The sequence below is a fragment of the Amblyomma mixtum genome, chromosome 7, assembly GCF_055824585.1.
Source record: "Amblyomma mixtum isolate Tamu chromosome 7, ASM5582458v1, whole genome shotgun sequence".
Classification (NCBI taxonomy): domain Eukaryota; kingdom Metazoa; phylum Arthropoda; class Arachnida; order Ixodida; family Ixodidae; genus Amblyomma; species Amblyomma mixtum.
This window is the reverse complement of record NC_143018.1, coordinates 57,478,991-57,502,173: the sequence shown is the minus strand read 5'-3', so window position 1 is coordinate 57,502,173 and position 23,183 is coordinate 57,478,991. Positions and strand designations below refer to the sequence as shown.

General features: G+C 48.0%; 1 protein-coding gene across 6 annotated transcripts in view; it reads left to right on the top strand.

The window, feature by feature from the left end:
• LOC149336156 (calcium and integrin-binding protein 1-like) overlaps positions 1–23,183 on the top strand; it is a 50,798-nt gene that overhangs the window by 17,979 nt on the left and 9,636 nt on the right. The window contains exons 1-4 of one of the 6 annotated variants that reach the window (XM_089552645.1): positions 263–289; positions 19,668–19,755; positions 20,580–20,614; positions 22,638–22,737. In XM_089552645.1, the coding sequence (XP_089408771.1) occupies positions 19,705–19,755; positions 20,580–20,614; positions 22,638–22,737 (186 nt within the window). In that variant the 5' untranslated portion in view covers positions 263–289; positions 19,668–19,704. Of the gene's footprint in view, positions 1–262; positions 290–4,857; positions 4,880–5,264; positions 5,771–8,388; positions 8,548–12,644; positions 12,668–19,667; positions 19,756–20,579; positions 20,615–22,637; positions 22,738–23,183 lie in introns of those variants that run through there. The other 5 variants (XM_089552647.1, XM_089552642.1, XM_089552643.1 and 2 more) reach the window with 5 other exon arrangements.

Here is a 23,183-nt window from a genome sequence, read left to right as displayed (position 1 = left end):
CGAGTAGCTTAGGAAACCAGGAAGGAGCCGGTATGCTCTTCGCCGGCTCCTGCCATGTTTGACATTCCGCGTTTGATTGTGAAGCGCCCGGCACATAAGGAATCTTAGTTTTGGCGTTGCACCATGGCCTCGCGCCATCCCGCCTCTGTTATAATCATGTTGTTATCGCTGTAAGTTAGGTACATGCATGCGCACGGCTCCGAAGCATCGCCTTCATGCTACGTTGCCAATATCTTTTACGCGCCCAGAGAACACACAACCCAGGTTTCATTCCGACATTGTGGCATTGGTGAGTAACGCCTCTTCATGCGGTCAATTGTCATTACGTATTGCAAAATTAGGCGCAAGTTTTTCACGTTTTAAGAGTTATGGTTGGTGAGGCCCGTTTCCGTGCTGATATGCCCACCCATGAATGGTGGTTAATACAGATGTTTCGAGACTGCGTTTCTTCTATTTTTTCTTATAACTTGTAGCTGCATCTCTTAACTGCCGCCGCGGTGTCTCAGTAGTTATGGTGCTCGACTGCTGACCCGAAAGACGCGGGTTCGATCCCGGCCGCGGCGGTTGAATTTCTTTGGAGGAGAAATTCTAGAGGCCCGTGTACTGTGCGATGTCAGTGCACGTTAAAGAACCCCAGGTGGTCGAAATTTCCGGAGTCCTTCACTACGGCGTCTCTCATAGCCTCAGTCGCTTTGGGGCGTTAAACTCCATAAACCAAGCGAAACCAAACAGCATCTCTTAACTACCAAAATCCATCGAGTAGTGCTGCTTTTCATGTGGCTTATTTGCATGCTGTCGCAAGTAAACTTGCTCTCTACCTCCCAATAATGACGGTGCACAAGCTTTTGAAAGTGTACACCTCTAGTAAGGGTTGCCAGGATTAGTTTTTCCCCTGGTCAGACAATCTGAGACCACCAGTATAACGGTCTCATTGGTAATGATGGTAAGCACGTGAACCTAGAAGTTTTCGACGTCGATGAAGTCGTATATTAGAATGCGAGGATAACTCTTCTCTCGTTGAAAGTTCCCACAGCGCTAATTGTGCAAGTCAGTGATTTATTTATGGTTTAAGGCGATTTAACGTCCCAAACGCCGTAGTGGAGGGCTCCGGAAATTTCGACCTACTGGGGCTCTTTAAAGCGCACTGACATCGCACAGCACACGGGCCTCCGGAATTTCGCCTCCAAAGAAATTCGACCGCCGTGGTCGGGACCAAACCCGCGTCTTTTGAGCCAGCAGCCGAACGCCATAACCACTGCGCCACCACGGCGGCGCAAGTCAGTGATTGTCGTGCTGGTTGCGCAGAAAGCAAGCTATAGGAGCCTGCCAGTCGTTGTCGCTTGAGTTTTAACTCATAACTCATAACGCGACACCCTTTTGCCTTTTTTATGCACATTAATTTGATTAACCACATGCTACTATTGATATGAATATAGATTTATAATGACGTGCAAAGGCGGTAAGCTAAGAGAATGAGGTCCCATTTCTCGGAGCGCTGTTTTCTTGAAGCAGTTAACCACCCCTTGTGCTATCATCTTGTTCACAAGCAGTGAGCTCGTAAAGGCCGATTCACACGACGGACCGTTCGTCCGCGGCCCGCGCAGTACGTGTGCATACGTCAGCACTTTGAGAGGCGCGCTGGATGCATGGATGGATGGCGGCCGACAGCGCGCCCCTCAATGTGCTGACGCATACACACGTAGTGCGCGGGCCGCGGGCGAACGGTCCGTCGTGTGAATCGGCCTTAAGCAGCGACTTTGCGCATAAAAAGTAAGGTCGCTACGGTACAAATCCTTTATTCCGATTCTAATCGGTCCTTAACATCCGCCCGTCTGGCTGGCTGATTCCAGTGGCAGGAAGTGCATAAGGCAACAGAGAAATACAAAACAGGCGATGTTAGCCAAAAAAAGCTAGCTATCAGAATTCGGTTAATCGCTTTGCTAGTAGACCTGCTTCGCCTTTTTTTCTGTTGTTTGCCAACACTGGCATTACTATGCGTCTCTGGCAAACACTGGCAGAAGCGTCTCTTACCTCAGAAAACCTGTTTTTAAAAATTAGTGGCGGACTTCCCTGAAACAACTATGGATGTGTGCCAAGCAAGCGATGTTTCTCACAGTAGTATGTTTGGCCAGCCTGATGTGGAACAACTCGTGTAAAAGTAACGGTAGACCTTGCGTAATACGTTTACAGAGCAAGTTTCTTGTCTGGCCACCGTTGCACACGCGACTGAGAGTGTCACTCGTCTCTTTGCCTATTGCGCAAAAGACGCTTCATACTTATCAACAGTCAAGCTTTATGACGCCTCTTGGCTTCTGTGGCCTCGGACTCTTCAATATCTTCTTTACGGCTCGAACTTTTTTTGTCGCTAGCTGCTGAGTACGTGTGCACAGACGATATATCTTAGACCCTCTTGACAATGGCCTCCCTCTTGTAAAAGATGCAGTCTGCTTGTCGCCAAAGCCGCAGGCAATGAAACTGGTTACTTATCGCAAGCCTTATCACTAACAGAGCGCGCAGATCCTGAATTTCGTGTAATGTTGTTGACGACGCTGCTTTGACCCTAATAAGTACCTAAGTGAAGCCCACCTTCTTGAATGCTTTGCCGAGCTCTCTCCGCTATGTCCTGCACAATGGTGGAACGCCGCCCATTTACATTTACAAGCAGATGACGAAGGCCATCGTACATTGTGCTGTCATGCGTGAAATCAATAACTGAGTTTCGCGACAAGATCCGCCTCTATAACCGGTTTCTATAAACTCTGGTTTATGATTTATGGGGGTTTAACGCCCCAAAGCGACTGAGGCTATGAGGGACGCCGTAGTGAAGGGCTCCGGAAATTTAGACCACCTGGGATTCTTTAACGTGCACTCACATCGCACAGTACACGGGCCTCTAGAATTTCTCCTCCATCGAAATTCGGCCGCCGCGTCTTTATAAACTCTATAAAACCGGTTTGGCTTCGCGCGCTGTATCTCTTTCATGTATTCCCCCCCCCCCAAAAAAAAAAGAAAAAAGAAAAGGAAAACAGCTTCCTCTATAAAAAGAGTTCGCCAACTGTCATCATTACTCTGAAAGCAGGTCATCGCTATGACCTGCTTTCAGTGCTTTCAATGTACATAAGGTTTCTTTTTTTGTAATCCTTTTATTTATTTATTTTTACTCCTGTACTTTTGTTCTCAATGTTTTCGTCCTATGTCTCTAGGATCTTTCAATATTGTTCGTATATATAGCCCTGTTTTTGATCTATGTATTGTTTTCTTCACTGTCCCACCCCCTCTGTAATGCGAAAGCCCTGAGGGTAAAATAAATGAAATAAATGAAATGAAATGAAATTACGCCCAGAACCTCCTTGTTACAACACAATGTGAGGACGTTACCAATGAGGCAATAAATGTACAAATATAAAAAAAACAACGATCAGGTGTCGTTTGCAACCTACTGCACTGCCGTAAGAACGATGAGGGGGCGGGAAAAACAGACTGTCACGCATGTTGGTGCACTTCGCCGCCATTGTGTCGCTAACAAGCCGACCGGACATTGAGCACGCCCAATGAAGGCGACGACGACATCAGAGAAGAGCGCGCAAATTGCCCCCTTTGCACAATGAAGGGACGCGCAATCAGCGGTGGACCGCGGAAAAAGAAAAGAGTGCAGAAGACGAACCACTGCTGCTTGAGACGTGAGCTGCTATTCTGGGATACGCGGCACAAAAAACGGCCACTGTCAATGCCCTTATTGCTGTCGTGTAGGAAACGAATATCTTCTATGTTGTATTACGAGGCAGAAACGTAAGACGTCACCACTGTGGTAACTCCATAGTGGTAACTCCATAACTCCGTCACAACCCATGTTCAACATTCTTGGACAAAAATTTTGAATTTGGATAACTGCAAGGTACTGTTATAGAAATATTGAAGGTAATGGTCCATTCTTGCGATGTGTTGCAAAATCTTTCTTTTAAATTGTTTTCATCCATTGCATTGGATAGTTAAGACTGCCATAGAAAACCAAGGAACGCTTTTGACAATACCAAAACCGCTATTAGCAAAAAAAGAAAAAATTGAAGCCTGCCGATGGGAGATCTGAAGATATATTGATTGTTATAGTGAAATCTTACAATATATGAAAAAAATTGCGTTCATAAACTCGTTCTTGTTCCAGAAAGCTTTTATCCATAATTGTTGGGCATGTCTGTGCATGCTGCCCAAGTTTCCGTGCTCGTAGCTGCGCTATGCCATGTGAGGGGAAGGGAAGTATTGCAGATACTTCGGTAACAATTAGTACGTACTAAGACTGATGAAGAAAATAAACAGCCCCTCCGCAACGTTTACAAAATTTAGGCAATAAACTACTTCTTCTGAAAAGCTTTTAGATGAGAACAGCCATTCAAGTGCGAAAGAATTCAGTTCACGTGAATTGCCCCTAATAGCGAGAAGTGTTGTGTAATCAACTTTATATAACGTCAGAGAGAGAAAGAAATAAACAACTTACGTCCGGGTCCGCATTCAGCTGTGTGAAGGTTAATGGCAAAATAACCTTGAAAAGACCGGCCTGTAGCTTTTGTTGCCTCGTACATTATGACGATTGGAGGATTCAAAACAATCGCGTACAGGTTATGGGACGCTTAATCGAAGCGGATACGCATGCGATGGATCGTCGTTTGTCACGCGCTGGCTCTAGCGCTCATTTCTGATGTCATGCCCGACGAAATGCGTAATAGCTCAGAGTATTGCAAAACCAGTCCCGTAAGAGCACTTTCGCGTCTAGGGACACAGCTAGTTCATATACATCGGGAGGCACGTTTTTGTTCTTTCCTCTAGAGCTGCTGATCTGTAACCGACGAAGGCTGGCTTCTAGCTCAGGAACAAGGGCTTTACCGTAAGAACTAATTGTCCGTAGATCCGGATCGCGGCAATAGCCTCAAAGGTAAAGAAAACCACTCAACAAAAAAGAAGCAACTAAACGACAGGGCTTCGCGTTCTACACATCCCGTATCTACCTACAAGATCGACGTTGCCGCAACAGTGCGGCTATTTACGGATCGATGAAAGCAACTTCGAGCTCCCGCTCCACTGCGTTCGCTTCCGGCACGTATAGGCTTCGAAGGCCGACAAAGCCTTCAGCGGTGCGAAAAATTGCACTACATATACGAACGCCTGTCCGCGCTGACACAGCATGTGTTCACGGGGAGGACAGGTTTCCGCGTCGGCCGCGCCCTCTGTCCTTCTCGAAATCGTTCGGACGATAACCGCGCTGGCCTCCAGCACAACGCATGCAGTTACGTGGGCATGTTAGCCACTCTGGGTGTCCACGCTTCAGATAAGCCTCGATGGACGACGTACTTAGCGATATAATGCATCTACTCGTGCTCCTGCCCTTCGGAGCGATCGGAATACCTTCCCTGCAACTGACCTATACACGCGTTCGTCTTTCTTCTTTGTTCATACTTCCCTCCTTTCGCGCCGTCCATTTGCACTCGACGTTTAACCCGACCGTCGGTGGCGGCGGTGTGAAATGCCCCTGATTTGTGCGGACGGTGTCTTTCTCGGGAATCCCGATAAATCCCATAACAACGGCCGTTGTCCATCTTTCGGTAATGCGCTTTCTCGCTTGGAACGTTGGCCTCTTTATCGAGAAGAGAGAGAGAGGTGATAACGACGCCGCATTCACGGAGATAAGCCTGGAAGGCGACGACGGAGCAGTGCCGACGAAGCCGCGAAGCGTGTTAAGCGTGGTGCCAGTGCCTGAGGCTCGGTATACTGTGCGGAGGTGAGTTTGACGTTTGTTGTGCATTGCCCCTGTTGGGTTAGGCACCTTGAGCTGCTTGGTAGTGCTACGATGAAATGTGCATCATGCGTTTTCTTTTCCCTCTGATATCTGGTCACTTGAGGGTGCAAACAATCTTACACTATGTTACGTGTCTGCAGCAGAAAGTTTAGGTTTAGAACGGTGCCTAAAATTCTTCCATAGGTGTTCAAGTGCCGTCTGTGCAGCGTGCTAAGTGTAGTCATTCGACGTGACAGCAGGAATCATGGTCAACATGTACCAACCAGCCCGTATTATCACTCTTTAGGAATCGCCTGTTCTCCCTTCGACCTAGCTGGGCGGTCGTGTCGCTCAGTGTTCGGTCCGAAGTTGTCGGCAACGCAAACTGGGGTTTTCCAATCGGCGACACATTATAGTCGCGTGACATGTTGCGAGCTCCAAATCCACGTTAGAAAAAAGAAACCCCTCCCATAAGTCATTTCTATCCATAATGAAACTTAAAGATTAGTTTCCTGAGAAGTACGAGATATAAGTAGACCAAAATAATGCATTGAACTTTTCGAAATAATGTATTGCATTGCATCAAGTTAACGCGCTAACTTTTGCCTCGCAACGCGAAATTCTGTTCTCCCTTGCACGGAATTGATTTGCTTACCTTGGCTTAGGGGCAGCCAAAGCGAAAGGGGTCATGTCGCTCCGCCTGAACGACTCATCGATTGATTTTTATAACAGTTCGGGCTATGAGGCACGTCGTGTGGAGGGGTCCGGGTTATTAGTCGTCACCTAACTTCTTAACGTCCACCGCAATCTGAACTCATGAACCTTCCTGCATTTAGCCCGGGCGGCCGCGTCAGTATCAAATCTGCCCAGCCCCAAACGCCGCGAACGCTGGGCCGCTGTTCTGACAGTTTACGAAGCGTTTGCTTTGTATCTCGAATAGCTGAAACTGCGGTCCGAATTTCCCAGCTAAAACTTTAGTAAAACTAGCAACACTCACCGCACGACTCCAATACTTTGAAGGCTCACTTTTTCTTATTTAATCGATGAGCACATGGTCGTCCTGAAGAGCAGTGCTGCGTAATAATTTTTTTTTTTTGCGTGCGCTGTCGTACAAGTAGAACCATTTGCCTATCTATTCAGCGAAGCACCAAATCCGCTTGGTGTAGCTCTGGAAAAAACAAAAAAAGGAAACCAGGAACGAACGGAGTAAAGCCCGCCTCAGAATAAACAAGGCTATCAGGGCTGGGGTTTCTTATTATCGCTACAAACCAAAGCACATGTAGTCGCCTGCTCCATTGTACTGTCGTGAGCTTTATGAAAGGGAACATCCGAGCGCGTGGCAGATAGCTTGAGCCCTACGTGTGGCTATACATGGTGGCCGCTTTCAGAAACCATGCGGAAAGGGAGATTCGATCATCCATTGCCAGAATCAGGTGAGGCAGTAGAACCCTTTCTGCCAAGTTGCGAAAGGGGGCCGCCGCGAATCACCATAAGTAGGCTTCGAGACTATCTGCCACGCGCTCCCGCGTTTCCTCTCATAAAAATTGCCAGCGATATAGCTCTGGTTGAACCTGGAGGATTGCGAAAGCAACCAGGAGAGACAGAGAGAGAGGCGATGGAGAGCGCACGGCAGCGGCGGTGTCCCCGGCACGCTAGCTATGCGCCGCTACTGCGCATGCGCAACTGGCGAGCGCAGCGGCGCCACCTCTGAGTCACCCGCGCAGAGACGGCGCGCCAGCTGTGCGCCGTGTGACGTCACTGCTCCTCGCGCATGCGCAGTATGTCCTTTCCTCGGCTCCGCGAAATGGCTTCGGCGACAAGCGTAGTGTTTTTCCTTTCGCAACAAAAGCTCGTGGCAGTATACACCGCTTCTAGTATTCGTATCGTAACTAGAGGTGCTCTTGCAGTGACGGCGTTAAAGAAAGTTCGTCTTCAAAGCGACGAGGAGTGTTTTAGGTTTTGTCTGTGTTCTCCAAATAATTGCAGCCAGCGACTATTTTCCTTCTTGTACTGCTCCACAAGCACGTTAAGAGCATGGAAGTATCCCATGCAAGCGCAGTCAAATTAAGGGCTGCGAAAATCATTCTATTCTTCAAATAAGACCATGGAAATAAACCGCGCACCAAAACGCCGTTGATGTTTCTGTAAAAACCCCAGCTTTGGCTGCGGCGCTCGGCCAGCTCCAAGGTCACTGGTTGTGTAAGGCAACCGCTACGGCAGAAACTTTTATTGTTTTTACATCTGAAACCGGAAAACAACGTGTGCTGAGCTTTCGGTGCGTGTCACATAATCTCAGGCGGTCAAAATTAATCCAAAGCCTTCCATCATGGCATTCCTCATTCATATCGCGAACTGTTCTTTCTCTCGAAAACCCAATCAATCTGCAACCGGGCCTTAACCTGTTCGGCGAGGCGGCGCGTCTAAATGGAGGCCAAACAGCGCCCGCCACGCTCCAAGGATATGCGGCGAAAGAATGCAAACGAGAGAACACGGCGAAAGGGGAGCCGTCAATCGAGGAGCGACAGCTCGACCCAGAGCGGAAAAGCGACCTATACTTTCTCCCTGCTCGATGCCGTTGCTGTCGCGCCCGCAGATAAGACGGATGGCAGGTGGCCAGGCCCCTATTGTCGGGCCTGACACTTCCCCGCGTTGCACGTGCGAGTGGACCGCATGCTGCAAAACAATGTGCGGCGCAGCTGCGTTGGCCAGTACCGCGCACACATGACAGGGATAGATGCTGTGCAGCTGCTTGGCAGATATCGCCGCGGGAAAGACGAGAGGTGAGCTGGCGGACGGCTAAGCGCTTTCTCTCTGGCTGCATCGCGCAAGCTCTGTACGGGCTCCATTTTAATTAGGCAAGCCTGGTGAGCACCTCCGGTGCCCATTATAGCTCTAGACTGAGGCCTGTACGTGTTACTAAACAGACCAGCTTGTTAATACCCACAGTGGTTATTTTTGAGAATGTTTGCGTCATCTTTCAGCTAGTAGACAGGGCTGAGCCGCAGTTGATGCTTGATATTGGAGATTTGGATGTCGAGTAGATCCTCGCTCAAAGGAACCGCGCACACGTGGTGTTGCATACGCCACAGTAGATGGCGGGGACGTATATTCGGAGGAGTTTCGCAGATGTCGTTATTAACAGGTGCGGACGCTGGCCGTGTCTTGCGCAGCGACTGACGATCTTAAACATCGCCTTTTGTCGTAAGCGCAGCTGTCGGGAAGCCTATCACGATGACGCACTGCATTATTCTAAGCCGTTGAGCAAGTGGTTGTGCAGTTATTCAACGAAGGAATGACAGTGGGGGTTCCGTCGAGAGATATCAAAACCACTCCTGCGTAGCAGGCCCCTCCCGTATTCACGGCATGTTTCGAGCCGCCATTGAAGCACGTAAATGGTATTTGTAAGCACATAAAAGCTGGCCGGTGCTGCGTTTCCAGTCTGGATCTTGCACTGAGCCCGTAGCAATGACTCTACAGGTTCGAGTGATATCAGAGGAGACATCTGATTCGTATTTGAGAACCAAATTCTTGATTTTATTGAATTTGACAAATACTTGACAAATACTTGACATGCATTGACAAATACTTCTTGACAGATACTACCGAGAAAAGAGAAAGTGTGCTAAGTACTGACAACTGGAGACCAAACGTTCGCCAATAACGTCTACTTCACCCTGTGCATTCAGTAAAGTTTGCTGTCGTACTGACATCTGGAGGCTGCAACGTTAGCGAAGAACGTCAGAGCGCACTTCGCTACACTCGAGCAGAGTCAGCTGCGTCGCTCGTACGTACAGTTTTGTACAATAGCAGTCCCGTCGTCACTGTTTGGGCGCTGAAGGGAGGTTGATTAGGCCCCTGCTACTTTGGGAATTGCCGGTTCCCATGTATAGTGCAAGTTATAGGTTTGGTTTGGTTTATGGGGTTAACGTCCCAAAGCGACTCAGGCCATGAGAGACGCCGTAGTGAAGGGCTCCGGAAATTTCGACCACCTGGGGTTCTTTAACGTGCACTGACATCGCACACTATACGGGCCTTTAGAATTTCGCCTCCATCGAAATTCGACCGCCGCGGCCGGGATCGAACCCGCGCCTTTCGGGTCAGCAGAGTGAAAGTTATAGTACTGAAGTTTAGCCGTGTGTATCGGTGCATTAAGTGTGCGTCTGGATGTAGTCTAGAAATATTTTGGCTGTGCTGCTCAAAAGCTAGTGATTACTGCGCTCAAAACATTTCTCGGGGCCAGCAACAATCTCGACAATTATTTTAGGTTCATTCCATTCACGCACCGTTGGGCAGATCTCTACAAAAAACAGTTTTGTTCTGCAGCGCTACCTTTTTGTCAGTGTTCCTGGATGTTTACACAACGATACTCTATCACTGCCATTTTTGTCTCACGCGGCCTTATTGCAATCCATACAGCCAAATGTGCAAATAGACGTCTTTCCCTTCTGCGTATCATTTGTTTTGATTCGCCTGCTGGTGTCCACCCTGCATATCAGGGTTGTTCCTCGAACAATGCTCCCTTTTAATATTGCTGATGTGTTGGTTGCGCTGTTGTTGTGAGCTGCGTGTTGCAGTCGAAGTTATTCGGCGTTGTGTTGTGTGTAATGTGATTAGTCCTTGTGCGCTTTTGTTCACGTTTACAAAAAGAGTGACTGTCACCGCTACTAAGCGCGACCGCCTGCCTGCCCTTACATTCCTATGTGAGGAAACAGGCAAGTTAGGGGAACTCAGCTGTCAGCTCAAACGAGGCAATAAGCGCCGCAATAGTTGAACCGGGCCTTATAATATAGGTGGCCTACTTTTCCCACTGTCGACTATCCCGGAAGGTTTCGCGCAGATTCGTATTCTGCAAGCCCCTCTATCCCGTCATTCATCTGAAAAGTACTGTGCACAGTAGTATAAAACAACTCTGTTACCAGCAGTCACCTATGGGGCAGAAACGTGGAGGCTATCGAAAAAAAAATCTATTTAAATTAAGGACGACGCAGCGTGCTATCAAAGGCTAGTGATAGGTGTAGCGTTAAGACAGGAAAAGAACCGAATGGGTCAGGGAATAAACGCAAGTTAATGACATCCTAATGGAAATCACGAAGAAGAATTGGACTTGGGCAGGGCATGTAATGCGAAGGCAAGATAACCGCTGGTCCTTAAGGGTAACGGAGTGGATTCGAAGAGAAGGCAAACGTAGCAGGGGGCGGCTGAATGCTAGGTGGGCGGATGAGATTAAGAAGTTTGCGGGGATACAGTGGCCGCAGTTGGCAAAGGACAGGGTTAACTGGAGAGATACGGAAGAGGCATTTGTCCTGCAGTGGGCGTGGTCAAGCTGATGATGTGACGACGGTAAGTAACGCTTTGCCCGCCATGTGAGTTCGCTGCGCCGGCATACTGGTACCGAAACTGATTTAGAAAAGCGACCAGTAGGAAACGACTTAATTTAGGAGACGAAATTCCGAAGGAATAAAAGACATGGTAGACAGCTAGGCCAAGAAGTTTGCGTCATAGTCCTTCCGCGCACGTTAGATTTTTAAATCGAAGGTGTGCAAGGGTTGACATGGAGGTATGTTGGGCCGGAAATAGTTTCCAGCTTTTTATTTACCGTGCTGTTTTCCCGAAAGTGAAACGCTTCCTTTAAAACAAATTATTTCCACTGTTTTGAAACAAACTGATTATTTATGCTTCCTTGGCAGCTTGTTTTGAACTTTGTGAGAAGCGCATTACTGATAATGCAAGCAGAACAAGGCCTGAACAGTTTTGTTTAGTTGAAGCCAAAATTATCCAATTGGCAGTCGTTTACATCGCGGCACTGAAAACGCCCGGTTGCCGTATTGTGGTAACACCATCTGAACGATTAACTTACTCCAAGTAGACGTTTCATGCCAAGCTTAAAGTGCGGTATTCAAAGTGTACTTTAAGTTACAATGGGCTGGAGGGTTGCAGCGCATGTTTGCCATTTGTGATTTTGCTTGAATGTTTAGCGGGTGGAGACGAACCGACACTCGTTTCATTCGTCGTGAAAGCGGAAACTGAGCGGAGATGTCAAGAATGCTTGCGTGCGACACGATAATTTCGTTGCATGAGCTAGACGGAGTCCCACTGTACGCCCTGCCTTTTTCATAACAGAGAAGCAAGATGCACTTCGTGTCTTACGTGCCTAACCAGAGGCTCCATGCTGGTTTATGGGGTTTAACGTCCCAAAGCGACTAAGGCTACGAGAGACGCCGTAGTGGAGGGCTCCGGAAATTTCGACCACCTGGGGTTCTTTAACGTGCACTGACATCGCACAGTACACGGGCCTCTAGAATTTCTCCTCCAAAGAAATTCTAGCCGTTAAAACAGATGCTTGGGCAAGTTGGTAACTCATTTTCACCGGAACAGCGCGCACTAAGACACGGACAAGAAGGGAGACACGACACACACGAGCGCTGACTTTCAACTGGTGTTTATTGTTTGGAACGAGGCATATATACACAGTTCCAACAACACAAGGAAAACAACCATCCATTCATAGATTCATAGTCAATTCATGCATGTCACACTGAACAAGAACGATAACAACATTATCATTTTCCCTTCACTAAAAATGCCAATTCTTTTGAACTGATCGATAAAGAGGGGCTACTGACGCATGCGTCTTTAGACCAGGCGATGTGCGCTGCTTCGATTATTTCGCGTGTTAATTGGTCACTGTGTTTACTTAAAATTCGTGTGCTAGTGAAGTCAGGGTGGCAAGTTTTGTTTTCACAGTCTCTACAATGAATCCCGAGATGCGCTGCCTACGGAAGTGCGTCGTGTTCTCTCCCAGGGGCCGAAGTACGCCACGGAACCTAAAAGGTCGCCCGCAGAACTTCTGAGCATGGTGAGGCAGGTGTCCAGGTTGGCACCGGTGGCAGAATCCGATAGGTGCGTGTCTGAAGGAGTTGATGCGCTTCTGCGTTGCAAGGCCCCAGTGAACACCGTCTCGGTTCGGCGAACTGTCTCCTATTTGAAGGGAAATTCGCTGTGTTTGCTCCCAGCCGACAAGGAAGGGGGATTCCTAGTGCTACCCTCCCATTTGTACGTCAAGAAGGGTAGGAAAGCTATTCTGTCTTCGTTTTCTGTGGCCAAGAACCTTAATCTGAAAAGAATTAAAGCTAAGGCCAAGAGTGTGCAAAAAACTTAACCTTGATCTGTTAACGAAAAGAGCCGATAAAAGTGAAGGCCTTAGTTTACAAGTGTTTTTTAGCGCAAAAACCCACAAACCAGAGTGTCCGTTTCGTGTGATCGTATCTGAGAGAGGCACATGGCAGAAAAATGTAGCCGTTTTTCTAAAGAAGATCTTAAATTCGCTCACGTTGGACGATCCTTTCCAGGTAAAAAATTCGCAGGATGTAATCCAGTTTTTAGAAACTAACAAGAACAAGTGACTGATGGCCTGCTCTTTTGACGTCAAGGACCTATATTATTCACTACCACATGACGAGCTCTTCGCGTGCTTAGAAGAATGTATTGACCAGCAAGGAGTAATTGAATTCGAAAACAAGAACGGCATATCCGCCGAAGGCTTTTTAGAACTACTTCAAGTGTATTTAACTTCTACCTTCATTTCCTGGGATGATGAGTTTTACCTGCAAAAACGAGGAGTTTGCATCGGGTCATGCATAGCTCCCGTGCTTATTGACTTGTTGTTAGCACAAAAGGGTAGAATGCTTCAAGAAAAATTGAAAGGGTCAAAGGTTGTACAATGTTTTCGATATGTAGATGACTTTCTCGTTCTTATAGACTCTAATGTGGAAGAATTTGACGCAGTCTTTGCGCAGATCAAAGCTAACTTTGTTGAGTGCCTTCATCCCCTCATACTAACTACTGAAGTGCCAGAAAACAATGTCATCCAATTTTTAGACCTCAAACTCAGATTAATGCACCATCACATGTGTTGGTCTTACCAGCCACGAAGCAGAAAGCCATTGCTCTCTTTTACGTCATCTCATTCTAAGCTGGTGAAACGTGCCGTGGTGAAGTCATGCTATCACAACGCGCTTAACAAATCCTGCATGCACTCCATACAAGATAGTTTCCTTCTCCAAACCGATCGGCTCGTTAAGGCTGGTTATCCGAAGCAGCTACTAGTATCAGTGTCCGAATCTATTCTCAGTAGCTTGAGCCAAAATGGAAGAGGGAAGCAGGCAGATTCAGAGACGCGGAAGGAAAAAGAAAAATTTACTGTTGTACCTTACATTCATCATTTCTCCCACAGACTAAAAAAGATAGCGAATAGAGCACGAGTTAAGGTTATATTTTCGGCTCCAGATAAGCTTGGGAAGATGTGCAAAATGGTTAATACTGATTTCGTTCCCAGAGATTGCGACATCAAGCATGAAAATCGATTCGTGTCATGTGAAGAAGGTGTAGTGTACGCCATTCCCTTGTCATGCGGCAAGCTGTATGTGGGTCAGACGGGGAGATGCCTCAATGAACGCCTGAAGGAGCACAATAATAACGTGCATAACACAGTAAAAGGGCATCTCGGGATTCATTGTAGAGACTGTGAAAACAAAACTTGCCACCCTGACTTCACTAGCACACGAATTTTAAGTAAACACAGTGACCAATTAACACGCGAAATAATCGAAGCAGCGCACATCGCCTGGTCTAAAGACGCATGCGTCAGTAGCCCCTCTTTATCGATCAGTTCAAAAGAATTGGCATTTTTAGTGAAGGGAAAATGATAATGTTGTTATCGTTCTTGTTCAGTGTGACATGCATGAATTGACTATGAATCTATGAATGGATGGTTGTTTTCCTTGTGTTGTTGGAACTGTGTATATATGCCTCGTTCCAAACAATAAACACCAGTTGAAAGTCAGCGCTCGTGTGTGTCGTGTCTCCCTTCTTGTCCGTGTCTTAGTGCGCGCTGTTCCGGTGAAAAATTCTAGCCGCCGCGGCCGGGATCGAACCCGCGTCTTTCGGGTCAGCAGCCGAGCACCGTAACCGCTGAGCCACCGCGGCGGCAGAGGCTCCATGCATCGGCGGAAAACCAGTGACGATGAATTGAGACATTGGTTAGAGTGCGCAAGAGAAGAATAAAAACATGAACCTTGACAGTGCCCCCCAGAGGTAACCCGTACTTCGAGCTCTTATTCTGGGTAGGGAGCAATTGCATGCATATTTATCGCTGTAACGAAGTTAGCCGGCGCACTTAGATGAGAGGATAGTTCATTTGAAATGCGTCATTTAAAAGAACACCCACCTTAGCTTGCTTTCAATAGAGTGGTTTGGTTTAGTTTATGGGGCTTAACGTCCCAAAGCGACTAAGGCTACGAGGGACGCCGTAGTGGAGGGCTCCGGGATAATTTCGACCACGTGGGGTTCTTTAACGTGCACTGACATCGCACAGCACACGGGCCTCCAGCATTTCACCTCCAAAGAAATTCCAGCCGCCGCGGCCGGGATCGAACCCGCGTGTTTCGTGTCAGCAGCCGAGCACCATAACCACTGAGCCACCTTAGCTTGCTTTTAATAGAGTAAGAAGCCCACTGGCTCGAACAAGGTCGAGGAGCAATGCATGCAGCAATTTGGCTCTCTTCGAGGCTCTGCCGCCACCCAAGGCTCCGCTAAGAAGTTCACTAACAAGTAATAGATACGCGCATATCCGGCAAGCCGCGCCTAGCGTGCAAGAACCAGCTCAACCAGCGTTGTGAAACAGGCCTCAGTTGCACTGCGTTTTGTGAGATAAGGCGGAGGCAGGCATATGTTCCATGCAACCGACGAATGCCTCTGAAGTAGAGACAAGATAAGTATGCTGGGACGGCTATGAGGACTACCCCTAGGCGGAACTGTGTCGAGAGATAACTTGCAAATACGGAGTTATCTGGTGAGCAGGTTTTCGGTGCGCGGGTTGTACACTAGGTACGTCTCCCGCCGTAAATATGCGAGCGCTCTTTCTGGGGCCCATTGTAGCATCAAAACGAATAATGGGACCTGGCTACAGCCGAATGCTTTGACGCAAAAAAAAAATGTTGCAGAATAAAAAGGCCGTGATTAGATTTGAGCGAGCCACCCTTCTTGTTTCACTTTTAGACATAATTTCCCCCTTCCTATCTCTTAATGCAGCCGTCTTGAAAACAACCGGTGAGCCACAAGGACCCCTTGTCGTGCTTGGACGTCTCTTATAACAAATACAACGAGTAGATCAGGTGGTTACGCCCGAGCGTGTCCGAACGACGGTTAGCATTGAAACCGAAGCACGTTCGTGCGCCTTCTCGACATAGTGAATCTTCCCCCGCGCGTTTGTGCGTGCGTGCGTGTGTGTACACGAGAAGATTCGCTATGTCGAGTTTACATCACTTCTCAGTCAGTACGATATATATGTATGCAAATTATGGGAAAGCTGGGCGCACCCACTCTAAATAACACGCCGCGAAGAATTCTGTTCTATACCGATTGAGAAGTCATGTAATTCGTCCGGGGTCCGGTCGCCTCCTGCACGCTTCCTTTAACGCCGCTCGTTTTTCAACGGGACGAAGAAATGATTCCAGCTTCGCTTTCGAGTCCTGTTGAGCTTCCGTGAAACCCGCGCACTGAGTCTTTCTTTCACTTCTTTCCTCGGTTTTCTTTTTTTTTTTTTGTCGCAGTTTCATCGCTCGCTCACAGGCGTGCAGTGTCTCTAACTGAACGTGGAAATACGAGGTCTGTTAGAAAAGTATCCGACCTTTGGCTGTTGAAAAAAAACTTGCATAACTGGAGCGTTGCAAACCTAACCACCTTCAAAGTAGTCTACTTGGGACTCCACACACTTCTCCCAGCGGTGCTGCCATTGTGGGAAGTATTCCGAAAAGGCCCCTTTCGGAATGGAGTTTAGCTCAGCTGTCGTTGCAGCCATAATGTTCTTCCTTGTCTGAAATCGCGCTCCTTTCAATGTCCTTTTGATTTTGGGAACCAGCCAGAAATCGCAGGGGTCATATCAGGACAGTAAGGAGTCTGTTGAACTACAGGAGTCTGGTTTTTCACCAAAAAATCTGATTCGAGTGCGAGGAATGTGCAGGAGCATTGGCGCGATGGGTGCGCCAATTTCCTGTTGACCTCAGCTCCGGGTTCTTGCACCGCACAGCATCACGTAGGCAACGGAGGACATCCCTGTAGTACTCTTTGGTGATTGTTTGACCCTGTAGAGTGCGTACTCGTGGTCTGCCACACAGAGGGTGTCAAAGAAAGCAGTTAGCATCACTTTCACATTGCTTCGCAATTGGCGGGCCTTCTTAAGTCTTGGTGACATGGAATGCTTCCACTCTGACGACTGGGATCTGGTTTCCGGGTCGTACCTGTACACCCAAGACTCGTCACTAGTGATTATGATGTTGATGAAGTCGGGGTCACTGTTTGCGGAATCCAGCATGTCCTGTGAGACTTCAACACGAAGCTGCTTTTGCTCCACCGTGAGCAGCTTCGGCACGAATTTCGCCGCAACTCTCTCCATGGCCAAATCTTCGGTGATAATGGAATGTGCGGAGAAATTGCTCATGTCCACCTCTTCCTCAATTTCTCGGATAGTCACGCGACAGTCCCGCATCACCATAGCGTTCAGTTCGGCAATGCCCTGGTCATTTTGGCATGTTGATGGCCGATTGGAGCGTGGCTAGTTCTCCACCGATGTGCAGCCATCTTTAAAACAATTGTAACACTGCTTAAACTGTGTGCTGCTCATAGCATCTTCACCGAAAGCCGTCTGAATATTTCGAATGGTTTCCACTCGGCTGTCGCCAAGTTTATGGCAAAATTTGTTGCAGCAGCGCTGCTCCTTTCACTCCGCCTTTTTCCTTGCAATAAAAAACCGACGAGAGCACTGCACACTGCCTCACTCAAACGCTGCTTCCCAGCGACTGACGCTATCGGCAGGCGGGAAAAAATTCATGCATGCGCATGAAGGTTCAAGGTCGCCTGATGCAAGCGCGCTTGTCTCATATCCATCAGGTGTTCGCAAAAAAAAAAAAATAAAGTCGGATACTTTTCTAACAGACCTCGTATAGCTCAATTGGGAACCAGCCGTTCACGCGTTAACGCGACCGAACGTTCTGCTGCTTTGATGACCATGTTTTCGTGTAGCGCTATCGATCACCCGTTATCGTGACGTCCTACCTCCAAACGGCAGGTGCACACGTGCGTATGGCATGGCGCGGGTGGACGTAAACTCCCAAAGAAGCTTTGTATACGTCCCCGAGAAAATTTCTCTTGCTGAAGGTATAGCCATCCGACGTGATAAAGAAACTGCCTCGGAGATGGCATGGCAGAGAAGCGCGACGAAGTCGCTTGATTGCGTTGGCTACAACTCTGCTAGTAATCAGACATTTAGAGTCTCCATCAAAAATACGTTAGCATGGCAAAGCTTGTTTGGCTTAGGCTGCGTGAGCGGATTCGTGTCAGGAATTCCTTGAAGGAAGTCGTTAATTAAATCCTCGATGAATCACTGCGCTTCTTAGCTATGTGAAGTGGAAAGCAGGAATCTGGCGACGTAGGAGATGACACTGGGCGCTCCGCCCACCGAAGGGGCTCACTGGTTACGGTGTTCGGCTGTTGACCTCCAATGTCCTGGTATCGAGTCCTGGCTTCAGCAGCCATATTTGGATGGCTGCAAGATGCAAAGATTCACACGGACACCTAATTAATTTTTGTGTGGGCAGTGCGATAGCTTTAGAAGCTGTTGATGCCTGTACATCGTGGTCTGTGCCAGTCTTTCATGGTTTTGTTTGCGTAGCCCTGCACGTCTGTCTGCCCATAGCCAGCTGGATCATATAGCTGATGGCTGGATGCTTCCTCGAAGCTGTCGAGAGGTGGCGACACGTACGCAATTACGATACTTCGAAACGTATTGTAGTCACTTCCGATCTGGTGACGCCGCTTCCGTTCTTGGTAATTATGTGTTCGACGACACATTTTTATTTTTCCTCTATGAGCCTCTTGGTGCTGTCGCATTAAAATCGTCCGTGTGCTCTGCGGAGGTAGTTCCCGTTAGATTGCGAGATGTGGACGAATTTTATCCGGATCTTTTCACTGCGGAGCCCTTCACTGCGGAGCCCTTCACTGCGGAGCCCTTCACTGCGGAGCCCTTCACTGCGGAGCCCTTCACTGCGGAGCCCTTGACTATGGAGCCCTTGACTATGGAGCCCTTGACTATGGAGCCCTTGACTATGGAGCCCTTGACTATGGAGCCCTTGACTATGGAGCCCTTGACTATGGAGCCCTTGACTATGGAGCCCTTGACTATGGAGCCCTTGACTATGGAGCCCTTGACTATGGAGCCCTTGACTATGGAGCCCTTGACTATGGAGCCCTTGACTATGGAGCCCTTCACTACGGAGCACCTCATAACCAATGCACAACTTTTGGAGGTCAAGCCCCATACAACACAACATTAAAATAAACTCAGGGCGCAGTTTGTCGAAATTGGCCGTGCGAAGAGCAGGAAGCCATCTGCCACGCGTCTTGTTTTATGAGCCGCCTTGTCACAAGGTGTCCACCTTTCGTTCCTTTATAGAGTACCTCCTCATCGCTCGGCCTTACTGCGATGCGTAGCGGAACGTGCTTTATTATTGGGAAAGAAGGCACGCTGCACGTCACCGTAATGTTTTTTTTTTTTTTTCAAGTATTTTCGCCGCCCAAGTTTGGGAGCGGGCGTAAATTCTAAGGCGTTTCTCAGGTAGTTTCAGGTAAGACGTTTGTCCCACGTTCAGGTAGCAGGCTGGGACACAGCCAATTTTCCATTGGTCAATCCCGTAAATAAGAAAAAAAAAAGCATTCACGTGTGCTTACCTTGGTTTCAATGACTGTTAGCTTCCTTTACATCTATTTTGTAAGTAAGAAGCCCCACATTTCCCTTTCATTGTTTACTCAACGCATGATTTGTTATTTTCTGCTCTCTCCCCCACAGGTAACCAGGCGGGGCCACTTGGGCGAAGCTCGCAGCGATGGGAGCCGGACAGAGCCAGCTGACCGCGGAAGAGCTGCGCGACTACAGGGTGCGTCAGTCGACAGCAGTGCAAAAAGAACAGAATTATTCCGAAACCGATAGAGATCGGCTCCGGTACAATTTTTTTTTTCAATTTCTTATTCATACTAAGCACTGTGCGTGGCAAATTCACTGCATATGCACTCTAGTTGCATTAGATATCGCTCACTGTCCTGCAAATACTGTCAATGCATTTGTATTACCGTCGCTTTCCTCCACTGAATGGGTCGTACAATGAAACTTTTCAGCCACTCCTCGCAGTTAATGTAGCGGTAGCCAGTTTCGTCGGACAGGGCAGTTAATTTTATTCTTGTAGCAGGTAATTACACCCGGTAACATTCGAGTATTACAACAAAGGAAGCATTGAAGTCAAGCATCCCTGGTGCCGTTCTCATTTCTTTGCTATCCCGTCCTCGTACATTTCGGGTATTTTAGATTTCCCTATACATGAAGCAGCTTGCCCGCAAAAAATTTTTACTAGCACCTTAGTCAGCCGCGCTGAAGTAATTGGATTACGTTGCGGTTGTTAAACAACGAAAGTGAAAACAGCCATTGATGCCAAGGATGGGCAAGCGAAATTTTGCTTTACGAGCGAGGCAAGTTAGGGGTTTTCTGTGTTAGTAAGGTGAGTTTAAAAAAACAAAGAAAACAAAGAAACGACACGCTATTGGTGCAGCTGGCTATCGTACTATTATCAATAAAGTTCTTTCGATTCCTAGTGCTTGTGAAAAATGTTACTGATAAAACCGGAATGCGTACAACCTCTTGCCATGAGACATATTTACCTTTACCAAACGTTAAAGCCACCCGTTCATACAAAATGTTTGTTTGCAGGAGCTGACTTACCTCACGAAAAAGGAGATTCTCCAGTAAGTTTCTCGAATTTTTTTTTCTTGAATTCGTGTATTTTCAAAACTTTTTCCGTAATTCGTGTGGCTTAAATAGTAGCAGCAGTGTGAATTCCCAGAAGACAGACCTCGCCCGTACCTATCGACGGGCGCAGAGTGGAAGGGGGGGGGGGGGGGGGGGGGTGCAAGGTGGGCAGGGGACTCCTATTAGATGTAGGGAAAGGGGGGGAGGGATAATTTTGTACCACGTTGCTTCCTGCTACACTGAAGACATGAACGGGTGCTACCATAACATTGACCCTTTCTCATGAAGAGACCTGCCCATGCCTGTGCCCGTACAACTGAAATACCACGGGTGAGGAGGAAGCCAATTGCACACACACACACACGAAAAGAATACGGCGTTGTACTGATATGGGAGCCACGAAGGAGAGAGAGAGAGGAAAAAAATAACTCTATTGGCAGCCGGCGTGCTACGAAAAAAATATGATGAAAGGGTGCAGGATTAGGAGGAATAAGAGAAAATTAACGAATACCACCAGCATCCCCAGCATCAATACACCAGCAGCTGCCCCAACAAAGGGAACGGGCTGGCTCTCGGGGCTTTTACTTACATCTTTTTGGTTTCTTTTTCTCTTCCACTCCTTCTTTTCTTCTTCCTTTGTTCTTTATTTCGGTCGCGAAGATGCGTGATTGGTTGCCTAGCCGAGGTATGAAGAATTATTTTTTTCTGAGAGGTCAGTCTTGACAGCAAAACAGAGTATTGAAGCCAATATAGTTGTCTGGGGTTTTAATTGGGGATAACAAATTCCGGAGAAATTCTCTGCTGGCAATTCAAACCGCTGACCCAACCGCGTGATCGCGAGCGCTACCGAATGAAAGCCGAACAAGGCGGGCCAAGCTCTTGGGAGCAAAGGAACAACGCATGTGACAAAAGCGGCATTTATTGCTTCCACTGGCTTCCGCTGGCGGAGAGCGAAGCCGCAGCGAAACGTCCACACGCGATCCCCGTTTCCCTAGTGCGCCGCCGCGGTGGCTCAGTGGTTATGGCGCTCGGCTGCTGACCCGAAAGACGCGGGTTCGATCACGGCCGCGGCGGCTGAATTTTGATGTCAGTGCACGTGAAAGAACCCCAGGTGGTGGAAATTTCCGGAGCCCTTCACCACGGCGTCCCTCATAGCCAGAGTTGTTTTGGGACGTTAAGCCCCCAAAGCTTTCCCTAGTGCCCGCGACAGTCACGCCGTTCATGGCGCTAGTGCTCCTGCAACACAAGCGCCCTCACTTAATAGTTAAGGCAATTAGGGAAAGACGCGATATCGCGGTAAACCTGAACCTGAGGGAACAGAGCCTTAGACGAGACCCCGGAAACTGCAGCTTAATAGCTACAACTGTAATTTGAAAAAAAAAAAAAACGCCGAAACGGTTATGGGGGACGGTTGCTACTCAGAAATCTCGAATTGAATGACCGTGTTAGCCGCACTTCTTTAATGAACTCACAGAACTGCTGATACTGTGTGACGCGTGATTCAGCTACTGCTGTGCTGGGTAGCAAACGTAATGTTATTTGTCCATTATTGCTGTCATCTCTAGTAGAGAGCCCATGACGTTACAATAGCTGTCCACTCGTGGTCTTTCTGCATTCGGAGCGCTCAGCGTGGCACGTTGCACTGATGCCATGCTGCGTGCTGACGAATCATCTTGGCGCACATATAGTTACGCCAACAACGCTGCGGAACCCGGTAAAGTGCCATTAACAGCTCTCGCTGTAAAAAGCGCCAGCATGAGCGACGCGAGAGCGGAAGCTGCGTTGCTGTTGTCGCCACTGAAATATGTTTTGCCGCCGTGAAATTGTTCTACTGCGCGCGTGCAGTACAGTACGCCTTTTTAAATTTTTCTGCCACGTGGACAGTATATCGCCAACATTGGGCATGTTTTTACCTTCGCAGGTTTGCCAAAGCTTATGAAGTAAACCTGACTGATTGGTGGTGTATTAACGCACGTTGATTTTCATGTGCATATCATGTTCCTCGCTTTTCTTGCGCAGCGCCTTCAAACGATTCAGGGCCATCGCCACAGCGGAGGTGTACGCTGACAAGCAGGCCAGGATACCCGTCAGTTTGATCGAACAGATGCCAGAGTTCAAGGTAAGCATGCTGGTACCGGTGGCGATAAGAAGCAGACGTGGTTAGCCTCACAATGACTGTGGATACAATTCGTCCTTGTGCCTCGTAGTTCTGGGCATGTTAACATTTTTCCGGCCGCAAAAAATCGCATTTAAGGCTGAATCACTTGAATTTAAAAATTTCTCGTCCCTAGATTCAAACTTGTGACATCTGTACCGAGAAGGATAGGTTGCCGCCGTTTTGAAGGGAATAGCACTGTAGCATAGCCTCTGGGATCCACGACGAAAATTCGGTGTCGACGTATGCAGTTTACTTGCGAAAATGGCCGGTGATGGCGCCACCTGTATTTTGTTTTTGGTCTTTTCTAGCTTAGAAATTTCGGTTTTCGGTGAGAGAGGTATCTTTGTCGTTAGAATACCGTGGTCTATCAATGCAAACCAACTTCGATCAGCCCTCAGTGCCCCTCT